Raw genomic sequence first — 12,549 nt, 5'->3', positions numbered from 1 at the left:
AGTATTTGGAAAAATGTTTAGTTTTTCCAAGAAAACCCTCATAGACTCAGCCCTGAGTCATACATAGTATTTCAACTTGAAGAAAAAAGGGATGTATGATATATTAATCATATGTTAAAAAGTTTGTAAAATTATCAGTAATCACAGGGGAAGAAGCAGCATGACAGGGGATAGAGAGTTGGCCTAAGAAGGCTCAAGAACTCAAGGTCTGCCTCTGTCACATACTACCTATGGACTATGTGGAAGAGGGGTAGTGGTGCAATTGTTTTCAATCATGTCCAACTCTGTGGCTCCATTTGGCGTCTTTTTTTTTTGTGCAGAAATACTGGAGTGGTTTGCCATTTCTTTGTCCAGTTCATTTTACAGATGAGGAAACTGAGGCAAATATGGGTAAGTGACTTGCCCAGGGCTTCACAGTTAGGGAGTATCTGAGACCAGACTTGAATGCAGGAAGTCTTCCTGATTCTTGGCCTTGAACTTTATCCACTTTACCACTAACTCTAAGACTTAAAGCTAGAGGTAGATACCAATCTTTCTTTTCTTTTTTTTCCCTGAGACAATTGGAGTTGAGAGACTTGCCCAGGGTCACATAGGTAGGAAGTGTTAAATTTCTGAGGCCAGATTTGAAATCAGGTCCTCCTGACTTCAGGGCTGGTACTCTATCCACTGCACCATCTAGCTGCCCCAATACCAATCTTTATTAAAGGAATTCATCATATCCCTATTCTGATGATGTTGATGAGAGTGGCAGAGGTGGTGGTGGTTTAATTTTGAAGCAGGAGTGATAACTAAATTGTCTGTTCTTCTCCCACTGCCTCAAGTGCTTTTAGAAAGAATTCCTGGAGCCTAAGGTGTTGAGATTTGGAGAAAGAGGTTTGGGTTTGAGTCTTAGTTCTGTTATCCCAACTGCACAAACCTAAGGAAAACTTTTGATGTTTCCAGTTCAATTGGCTTATCTTAAAAATGATGACAATTTTTGAAATTTTCTAAATCCTCGAAATATTCTGCAAACACAAGATATTATGAAGTATAAAATTATGGCATAAATACTATGTAAATATTTTAATAATCTTATAATTTTTGACAATTCCTTTGGTGTGGGCACTCCCTTGCACCATGGCAGATAGTTATTTCTTTAGAAATTCCATTCCTACTGGACATTATTTCCCCTCTTACACTCTGTGATCTAGCCAAGCAGCCTTTTATTTGTTGCTTATATACTACATCTCCTATTCCCATGTGTACCTGGTGCGCTCTCTCTCCTAACCTCTGACTCAGATGAATACTCTTTCTTTAGGATGCCAGTCAAGAACCATTTTCTAAATGAGGCCTTTCCTGATGTCCCTACCCAACTACTTTATGTCTAACTACCTTGCCTGCAGAAGGTAAGTCTCTTGCAAAAAAGAGCTGTTACATTCTTTATGGTTGTATCTTTAGCACTTTATATAATACCTGGCACATCGTCTAGGCTCTTAGTAAATACTTGATAATTAATTGTCAGAATGTCTTTGAGAGTTATTCTGGCTGAAAAATTTCGTCATTTTATGGCCAATGTAGTAACTAACTTCTCTAAGCTTTGCTAAGCTGATCTTTGGGAACTAAGTTTACAGTCAGTTTGGATCTCTACTCAACACAATACCCATTTGGTAGACCTTGCCAGAATTTATGCTGTGCAAATGTGGCAGGTGCAAACCCAGGGTCACCCTAGCTTCATAGGTAAAAGTGCTGGGCTTAGAGTCAGGAAGCCCAGGATTTGACATTTACCTTTGGACATCTACTAGCAAATCACTTAACTTTTCTTAGATACCCTTTCCTTACTTCTAGAACAGAAAAGCATCCTAGTCTTTAAGGTTATCTGTCAGCTTTACTTCCAGGGTTCATGCTGAAACAGTTATAAGAATACCTGAAGTTACATAGCACCTTGATATTTGATCTCCACAATTCTGGGGGGGGGGAGAAGCTCATCATCCCCATTCAACACATAAGGGCACTGAAGAGCAGAAAAGGAGGCACACATGAAGAAAAAGTGTCATGGGTGAACCTTAGTCTTTTGGATTCAAAGCTCAAAATCCTCTGCCATTGGGCAGCTTTACCTCTCCAATGATAAGGCATTGGATAGAACATTGGTAAACTGAACAAAGAATTAGAAAATTATGCATAATCTAAATTAAGCATAACATTTTTTCTTAATTAAGAAAGTAATTTTTAATTAGACCAACATGAAAATTGGTTAAGTGAAGCTGTGTTATGATGGCTCTCCAGATTAGAGGAACAGACAGTTCCTATGCTTGAGAAAGTTTCCTGAGTGTCTCTTTGCTCCAGATTGGGGAAAGCTAAGGCAGAATGGAAATGATTAGGTAAAGCCTAAGACTCTACATTTTAATTATGCAGTAGAAATGGATAAAAGGCCCCAGGCCTGGACATATGGTTACCCTCTTTTGTCTATGTCACCTTGTACCTCTTGTCAGGAGGGACCTAGGTAATTCTCTCATGGCCAGTTTAAAGTGGCTTGAAACTTGAAGTTCTCATTTCCCATATAAACTTTGGGTCTCAGAAATTGCACCAGTCATACGGAGTTTAGTTTGATTGAAGCTCTGACAGGAACAATGTCTTAAATTGACATGTTTATCTATGTTATCTGAGACTTGCTCAAATGATCAGGAGTTGGCAGAGAATTATATATAAGTGAAGTAGCACTCAGGTCCCTATTAGTGTGAACAATAAGTCCTCCTAACCTCTACCTTGTAGATGAATTCTCTTTCTTGGTTTGGATTTGGTTTTATACTATTTGAAGTTAAAATTATGTGAAATATCATAATTGCTGCTAGCCCAAAGGAAACATTCTGTATGTATCTGAATACAGCGACTGCTTCTTTGGATTTATTATTTGCACTAATTAATATCTAGCTTTGATTAGGACCTAATTTATAAATGTTTCTAATGCAAAAATTTTATAAGTAGGCAGAGTTTCTGTTTGTTGGCTTGCTACAATCAGGCATTTTGGAAAGTCTTAACAGAACTTCGAATAAAGAGAAGCTACTTTACTAATACAGAAATTCATCACTGCTATGCCTTAAATATCAATGGAACTTAAGTGCTGGTCAACTATTTGCCAAATACAAAGCTTATCTAAATCTATTCTATTGGTCATTGTCTTTTTAAACCAATACTAAATAACTTTGATGATGACTGTTCTAAAGTATAGTGTTGAGATCTGGTATGTTTCTATTCAATCATTTTCCCCCTCCTTGTTCTCCTTCCTCCCCATACTCTTTCCTTACCTCTGCTTCCTGACTTCCTTCAAGACTCCACTCAAATCCCAGAGGGCTTTCTTGTTTGTTTCCACCCCACCCTCAATTATTTGTCATTAACACTATATATATATATATATATATATATATATATATATATATATATATATGTACATATATATATATATCATATATTATATATGTTTTCTCTCTTTTTAGGATGTGAAATCCTTGAAATCAGGGACCAGGTTTTTGCCTTTGTATCCCCAGTATTTAACTTAGTTCTTGGCATAGAGTAAGTGCATTAATTAATGCTTGTTTGTTAATGTTTAAGTTTTACAGTAAAAAACAATAAATAACAACGAAAAGGAAGTTTTGCATAGTTGCATCCACAATGGCCTTGGTGTTCTCTGATGTATATTAATCATCCATTCCTTTCCCTACCTTCCTTGTCCCCAGCTTATCTTTGGTTTGTAGATTGTACATACCTTTTCTAAGTATGTGTAACTCCATGTTTTCCCATCTGCAAAAACCCTAGACACAATCCTTCCCTGTCCATCATAATCTACTTTTTCACTTGTGGTTCCTCTTTGAATGCTGGCAATTTGGCCCGTAGATGAATAGGTAACATTGACAGCCATCAGCTTGCTACTTGGTAGCCAGAGGGTTGGGTGTCCTGATGTGTCATAGGCAATTCTCAGCAGAAATTTACGGTGATCATCATAGATCTTTTCTGTCTTTGTGGTTCGATCAAAGTCAACTGAAAGGAGGTTTCTGCCATTAACCTTTTATAAAACAAACAAGATGATAAAATAAATCATGTTATTCCAATAACAGTTACTTATTACTCTTCAAAGTCCCCACTATTGTTTAAACACCATTTATGATGATTAATTCCCTTTGTCAGTAAATTAATTTTAGCAACTTCTTGGTGTAAACACAAGGCATTAGATTAACAGTTGTTTTAAAAGGTTTCATTAAATGTAGAGACAGTCTGGCATTTGTTCAAAACCTTTTCAATTAAATTTCTCAAAGTTTAGTCAACAGGTTAAGAGAAATACTAAAATGAATTTGCTGAAGAGTTTGTTAAAGGCACATGTCATTTAGAGGACATAGATGCAATAGAAATAACCATTTAAATTACCCAAGGCCTCACAAGCAGTGTAAAACATGGGCAAGTAATTACTGAATAAATGGAAATTAATCACAGTGACAGTAAATAAAAGGTAGTGATAAACTAAACTTTCCCTCTGTAGAACAAGTAAAGATGTTTACAAGTAAAATAAAGATAGAAGCCATATTACTGCTGATCACTACTGGAAAAAGTAGAGAAGAATTACTTTGAGTCACATTCTAGAAAGTCATGATCTTGTTTTATTTTAGACAAAATTTGGAGAAATGACACCTGTTTCAGAACTCTACAATACCAAGTCTTGTCTGCCTGAGCATTTTAACCCACTTACAAATCTGGTCCAAAGTTATGTTATAACATATTATATACATATACATATGTTGTATACATAACTCATGCTACCTATTATGGAATGTATTTCAAATCCCATACAAAATTGGCCCTTGTCACTGAACAGCATAGAGAATATTTCCCTAGATTGCATGGGGAACATGCTTTTGATGAAGTGCTACACAGAGAAAGAGAGAGAAAGAGAGAGAGAGTGCTTAAAATATCCAAATTAAAGAGGAAATATTAGTTTTATATACTGGTTGTCTGAGATGGTTTCCTTTATATTAGTGTATTTTGCTTGATTTTTGCCGATACCTTCAAATAGCTTCAGCTGACCTTGCTATTAGTTTTCTCTAAAATATAGGGAGGGAACCCTCCTATGACCAGATGATAAATCCAGGTTAAAGTTGCTGTTCATATTCTTTATTTGGCTTATTATTATTTTTTAAACATTAATTCCTGCTCTACAATAACCCCTTAAGAAGCTTTTCCTAGTTCCTAGCTCTTCAAAGAGAATGCTGACTTTGCATCCTGTCCCCAAATGGTCAAGGTTTAAGTCCAGAAGGAACTTAATGCTGTGGTGGCAAAGTGCTCAGAGAGAATTAAAAAAAAAAACAAAACAAAAAAACAACCAACCCCACCAACCTCCTTGAGCAGCACAAGAACACAAAGAAGGGACAGAGCCTTGGAGGTGGAATTAGGAGATTTTCATCTGTCCAGTCCCATATCTAAAGATATAGCTCAAATCCTACCCTCTAAAAAAGACTTCACTGTTGATTCCAGACTCAAATGACTTATTTATCTACCTTTTATGAGCTTCTTCAGCAATTATTTCTTACTATTATTATTTATTTGGTAATTAACTTCTTTGATTGTTGTCTGGAACTGTTATTTACATGTTTTATTATTATTTAATTCATCTCTTCAACTTGAGAGCAGGTATCCTGTGTTATCACCCTTACAATATCAGATAGTAAATACTAAGATATTTATCAATAAGAGGTAGTATAGGAAAAATAATGTATTGGGAGTCAACCAATCTAGGCTTACCTCTTATCTCTATCACTACTCAACAGATTTGGACCTCGGCTTCCTCATCTATCTAATGAGGATGTTCAAACTTTCATCTCTAATATTCTTTGATTTTGATTTGCTTTGATTCTGAGTCAGTTAATTATTTGGACTTTACATGGTTCCATCCTGGCATGAGAAAATGGCTGCATTGTAACTTCCTTGAAGTTACAATAAAAAGAAAGGAAACAATATGAAAATATACAGCAATAAATGATATAGATTTGGTTTCCAGACTACATTAAATTGAGTTGGCTGGCTTGTGTTCTCCAATCATATGTGCACAAAGCTTTTAGTAGCTTCAGGAAAGGTTTTTCATATTGGCTCTTATGCTTCTCAAATAATGTTTCAAAAAACTGCATTCTCTGACTTTGCACCTTTTTCTTTCTTTCACTATCTTGCCATGAATCATTATAACTTTTCAAGTATAATGCTGATCATTGTTACAATTTTCCCATCTGTTTTCATTTTCTTGTCTTTCTTCTTTGCATCAGCCCCCTCCCCACACATTTCCCTCAGTTTTCATTTGTTTTTCAGTTCTCTTTGGTTTTTCCTTATCCACTTTATCTTTATACATGCTTCCTTTGCTCAGAACTCAACTGGTTAGATTTCAGAAGATTCCTAGATTTAGTATCACAGAGGTTTAGGGGAGATAGATGTGAGAAATATTCACTACCAAGGGAACGAATCTAGTACATTTTATTTTATTTTATTTTGATATTTTGATCTTTGTTTTAGAGAGGAAGCATGCTGTTTTGGGAGTAAGAAAGCCCAGGTTCAAATTCCAGCTCTGTCACTTAACTGGGCAAATCCCCACAGTAAAATGGGTACATGATACTTCTCAGTAACTTTGTAGGGAAAGCACTTTGTAAAGTGCAACTGAGATCGTCAGTTAAAATTCTTGCTATTAGTCTAACCTGTTACTGGCTTCTGTCCCACCTGTTTTGTCTGTGTCCATGCCCACACATCCCCTAAGCAAGAGGATGAAAAGGGGAGCATGTGGTTTGTGTTGCTGACCATGCTGCCCGCCACACCAAACATGTGGGCTTTTAGAAACATATGGATATTTGGTGTCATGTAGACAAAACATCTGGATGGCTGTCTGAATTCTTCCTTTTTACCCAGATGGCAGGGACTTGATGCAGACACAGAACACATACATGTTTTCTTTTATCCTCTTTCAAGTTGATGTAATAAGGAAAGAATTAGAAGGTACCCTTGTCTTTTCTCACATTCCTAACACAAGCCTAGGATTTAGACATAAATTCCCACTGCTTTTAGACCCCTACCCTCTGTTTTCAGCAGGCACCATTTCATGGAGGATTAATGGATCAGCCTTTCTTCCTGGCCCTGCCCCTCTGCATTCCTCTCTCTGGGTACTACAAGCAGTAGGCAAAACATTAGAAATGCCTGTATTCTAGGACAGGCTTCTTTTTAACTACTGCTTTAAGGAATTACATAACTTAAATGTCAAGCAATCCATTCAGATCATAAATAGAATCTTAATATTTTTAGGTGTTCTTGCTTACATATGCTCAAATAATGGACCACAAAATATTCTTTTCTGGTACAATCAAAACAACTCTTAGATGGCATGAAGTTACTTATAACAAAGTGAGGAAAATAGGGGCAGGTGTCACGTTATTCCCTCTGATTAACTATGAAACATGAATGTGTGTGTGTGTGTGTGTGTGTATGTGAATAAGAGAGTGGGAGTGAGGAAGCAAGCATGCATACAGGGTCAGGAGGTGCTGGAATCAGGAAAGGGTAGATATGCATCCATGGAGCCAGTGGCAATCCTGATCTAGATTGTGCAAATGCTCAAGATGTCTGCATCCTGTCATAATTCACATATACCTTTTGTAATAATTAGCTTGATATTCTTATCAGAATATTTAGTTTCAAAAGTTCTTCTTTTAAAACCTGCATTGTATAACAGTTTGTAAAGTGAATATGATTATTTAATATATATTGTCTTTGATTTGGGCTGAAAGAAAATGCTAAATTTCATTTCTGGCAAAAATAAACATACTAATTTTTAGTCACTCATTGGCATCAGACAAAGAAAAACAATTTCTTCCAAATGTGTATTTAATGCAAATGTTTTTATTTCTGAAAACTTAGCTTATAAAACTGTTTTCAAGTATCTAAAAGACTACCACTTGCAAGAGGCATTAGACATACTCTCTTTAATCCTACAAAGGCAGAACTAGAATTTGACTCAGTGTAAGGATACATTTCCTAAAAATTAAAGCCGTACTAAAATGGAATGGGCTGCCTCTAGAAAGTAACAGGTTTTCCAGTGTCTAGCACACAGAAGGAACTTAGAAAATGTTTTTTTTTCCTTTTGTTAACCTACAAAAAACATGCATAGAGAGTGTATTCTTAGTATGTAGTGAGGGAAGGAGGAAGAAGCTTTCCCAGGAAATGTTGGTGTACTCAGCTGGGATTATATAGAGGGAAATTTTCTATTCAGATATAGCATTAGATGAATGCTGAGGTTTCTTGCAGTATAGAATGGTTTTGATTCTGTCATGTCATAAGGAATCACTTCAGTTTTTAATCTTATGCTTTTCCTGATCTCTATGATTCCATTTTCTTTTTACTGTTTTCTGATTAATCTGTCTCATTTTCTAGCATTATTTTCTTTCATTTGGCCTATGATTTGCCTTAAAAAAACAAAAAATAAAAACAAATCCCAAACAAAACAATTTTCTCTTTCCCCATCACTACTTTACCAATCCTAGAAAAGGGAGAAAACAACTGTTCTTTAACTGTTTTTTGTCCAGTTCATTTCATTAAAAAAAATCATGTCAAATACTACTTTTGAAAAAGTCTAGTTTAAATTTTTTTCTTTCTCTGCATTAATTTTGGTTTTCCCTTTGATATTTTACTTTCTGTGCCATCCTTAATTTCTCTTGTTTTATTTACCTTTCTGTAGGTAGAAAAAACATGGCACACCAGTCAAATCATTCCAAGTATACTGTACTATTCACTTCAAGACATTTATTCTCCTAGACGTGATTTTGATTCTGCGTAAGTCATACAGTGAAACAGAGACAGCAAATACATGGTTATAGCATTGAATTTAGATCTGATTTTTAAAAATCAAGGATGTGCCTTTAGTCAGTTTAAAGTTAATAACATAAAAGCCAACCAGATCTGTTTGGAAGTGGAAGAAAATAATGAGAGATAGAAAAAAAAGGAAATATTAGTTTGGACCAAAAAGGAGACTAAAGTTTGCTACAGATGGGAATGATGTCAAGTCTCATTTGTGTTGATGATGCTGTATTCAGTGTTTGCCTCCTTTTTTTGTCCCTTTCTTTGCCCTATTACATTTCAGTTCAGTTCTTAATCCAAATTCCCATGTCAACACTTCCTTTCTTGACTTCCTTTCTTATTCCCTTTACAGGATTGAAATTAGTAGTCAAAGCCAGTACAGCCAATCTTATCTTGAAAATAAGAAACCCTCCCTTTTGATCTTTGCATTGTCTATGTGAGAGCAATCAAATGGAGCAATCAAGTGTGTCAGATGGAAACCTCCTCTCAGTGTGAGTGAACAAGCCATTTAAAATCGTATGTTTCCTGAGAAGTCTTGCTGAGGCATCCTGGCTTCACTATTTAAAAAGAAACCAACATCCATGCCTCTATGCACTGTTTTCTCCCTGAAGTGGAAAACTCTCGTCATTTGGACACAAGCAGAGAGAATGGCCATTCAGATTCAGTTTTCTTTGAGGTACTACTTCTTGGAGGTTTATACAGTCTTCTTCCTTTTTCTTCATATCAAGAAAAGAGAACAAAATTAGGCGAGAGAGAGCCAGAGATGGATGGCAGTTAGGATTGATGGGATAGAGAATAAATCAATCAACAGGTATTTATGAAGCCTCTACAAGATGTTGGGGATATATGTACAAATAGTGAAATAATTGCTATTTTCAAGAGAAGATAGAACTACTCAACTCTTATGTTGCTTTAGCACTTGGCACATATTAGATACAGAAAAATCTTTCTTGATTTCTTTCTTTACTAAAAAGAAAAATTTATAAAGTTGGAAATACAAAATTGTTAACAAGAAATACCAGTGATAAGATAGGAAAAAAGTGACCACCAACTATTTTGGGTCACTAGCCCAAATGCATTATACTTCCAATTACCGAAGAAATATCAAATGTAATTGGTGAGCATCTGCTTTTGATGATCTTGAAAAGAGTATGGCAAACATGAGAGAGGGTTCAAAGTACTGAAAAGAGGAAAATCCTGTCTTTATTTTTTCAAAGGGGAAGGAATTAAATTATTCAAAGTATGCATAAGTGGGCTTTGAATTCCATTATTGGAAAAAAATCTTCATTTAAAAAGATGGTTGGTGAATACTTGAGGGGGAAAAAAAAACAAAAGCAGTCATCACTCCCTGCTAGCTTGGCTCCATCAAAAAACAATTCATGCTATAGGCAAAGAGAACTCTGATTTCTGCTAGATATTTGCCAGCATCTTTTACTTTGGCTTTATGGGCAAAATGGAGGAACATAAGTATGTCCAGGTGGGGTTAAAACTAATTGATCAATTTTTAAAAAATGGATTAATAGATATCAACCTAGGAGGGAGTTGTTCTTGTAGTGTTGTAAGGGAATCTCTCCTAAGCCATTTTCTGTTTAGCATTTTTATCAGTATCAGAAAAAGGTCATAGATGATATGATTATGAAATTTAATAGGTTGTTAACATGCTGGCTTATGTAATCACAATACAGAAAGACCTTGAAAAGCTAGAACTATGTGTTGAATTTAATAAGATGATATTTTATAGAAATATGAGTTTTTAATTTTTGGCACAAAATTTCAGGTGGACATTATACAGCATAGTACAGTATCTCAAGATAGCTATTCCATAAAAATCCCTGCAGGTTCTTAAATACTATAAGAACAATACAAGAAAACACTGTGATATTGCTTCTGATACCAGGACTTCAGACTATATTAACAGAAGCAGGATGAACAGAAATGAGGGAGGTTATAAGCTACTGTATTCTTCTCTTATAAGGCCATATCTAAAGAGTTGTTTGGCTTTTAGCAAAACACTTCAGAAAAGACATTGACAAGTTGGATTGTATCCAGAGAAGGGTAATTGGGGTATTAAAGGGACTTGAAACCATTCCATATAAAGAACAGTCAAAGGTACTTGGGGGGTGGGGTACATGAAAAAGTCTAAGGGAGGGATAAAATGAGTTAGAGATGACTATATGACATTTGAGTAGTAATGTCCCTAGGCTGTTGTGTTGTACCACAGTTTCCTTTGATTGTTCTACCTCAGTTTCCCTAATTGTTCTTCCTCAGTTTCTCTGAATTGTTCTGCCTGAATCACCCTGGTTGCCACCCTCTCTTCCTGACTACTAAGACTGATATAACTTAGAGCTGGCTACTAGGGGCATAAAATGTAAATGTTTAATCTCAGATAAAGGGGAGATCATCTATTTCAGACATCCTGACTCCTAAGTTGTCCTAAGATATCAAGAATTTATCCCTCAACCTCTCAGAACCGGATTTATGATCAGTTCCTGGAAATTCCCACTCACCAGTGTTCAGACGCCATCCCTTGCCTTTGTGCCCTCCGATCGCTAGAGCCATATAAAAATCCTTTGAATTTTACATTTGGATACTTTGAGTTGCAAATCTGATCCAGTCAATTAATTAAGCTCTCCAATAAATAAAATATTAAAAATTCTCTAATCTCCATCTCGCCTAAGTTTCTCTGGCATTACAATTGTGATGTGGGACTGAAGCCCAGCAGAAACCAGATGTATAGATCTAGAAGTTATCTACATAGAGATGGTAGTTTAACACATGATTGTTTATGAGACCCCTTGGAAAAGTATAAAGAGAAGGGGGTACAGAATAGTGTATTGGGGTACACCATCACCAGAGAAGGTAGGGCCTAGATGATGATCTAGCATGACTTGCAGAGGGATGATTTGAGCCATATGGTAGCACAGATACAGTCAGCTATTTCTTTTTTGGAGTGATTCCTGGAAAAACTTGTCTCCATCAGTGTGTAAGAATGAAAATAAGGCCAGATGAGACCTGAACCTAGGGAAGAACAACAAAGGATAGAGAAAAGTGGCAGTTTAAAGTGTTGGCTTAGAATGGTAAACATCCTATTCATCATGCCCTTTAGGAGAGGGTTAATAACCAGAATATACTTCTAAATAGAAGATGAAGAGTTGAGTCTTCTCCAGAGGCAGAGTGGCTACAGATCTGGCCTTGGAACCAGGGAGTCCTAAGGTCAAGTCCTTGACCCTGGGCAAGTCATGTTATTTCCTCAGGCTTCAGGAACTTTCAAGACTGGAAATTGCAGAGAGGCTATGAACCTTAGTAAAGAAATACTATCCTCCTGGAATTTCCCTGTGTAATGAAATCACAGATCTAATGCCTGACCTTGTTTCCTACTCCAGTAGGGTCAAACTCAAGATCACAAAACTTTACATATTGACTTAGACATCCTTAGTGTTTTTATTTTAGTTTATATATTTATCAAATCCATTTTAATCCTTTAATTCATTAAACTTTTTATTTTGTAAGCTCTTTGAGGAAGTCTTTTGCTTCTTTTTTGTATAACCAGCACTGAATCATAGTAGATGCTTAATAATATTTATTGATTGACTAATCTCATTTAGGCTTGGGGAGAGGTGAGGAAAGCCTCTCCTTTCCCTTTCTTCCCCTTCATCTGTCATGTTTGGCACTTTTGCCCTACTCTATTCAAAGCACCAAGGATTA

The 12,549-nt window shown here is 36.0% G+C and overlaps 1 protein-coding gene across 5 annotated transcripts in view; it reads right to left on the bottom strand.

Annotated features, from left to right (window-relative positions):
- LOC100924065 (teneurin-3) overlaps positions 1-12,549 on the bottom strand; it is a 311,270-nt gene that overhangs the window by 11,556 nt on the left and 287,165 nt on the right. For all 5 annotated transcript variants that reach the window (XM_031943281.1, XM_031943284.1, XM_031943282.1 and 2 more), the window contains one exon: positions 3,740-4,036. In XM_031943281.1, coding sequence (XP_031799141.1) covers positions 3,740-4,036 — 297 coding nt within the window. The remainder of the gene's footprint in view (positions 1-3,739; positions 4,037-12,549) is intronic.

This window comes from Sarcophilus harrisii, chromosome 6 (genome assembly GCF_902635505.1).
Source record: "Sarcophilus harrisii chromosome 6, mSarHar1.11, whole genome shotgun sequence".
NCBI lineage: Eukaryota > Metazoa > Chordata > Mammalia > Dasyuromorphia > Dasyuridae > Sarcophilus > Sarcophilus harrisii.
The sequence above is the reverse complement of the archived record's forward strand: the minus strand, read 5'-3'. Positions and strand labels throughout refer to the sequence as shown.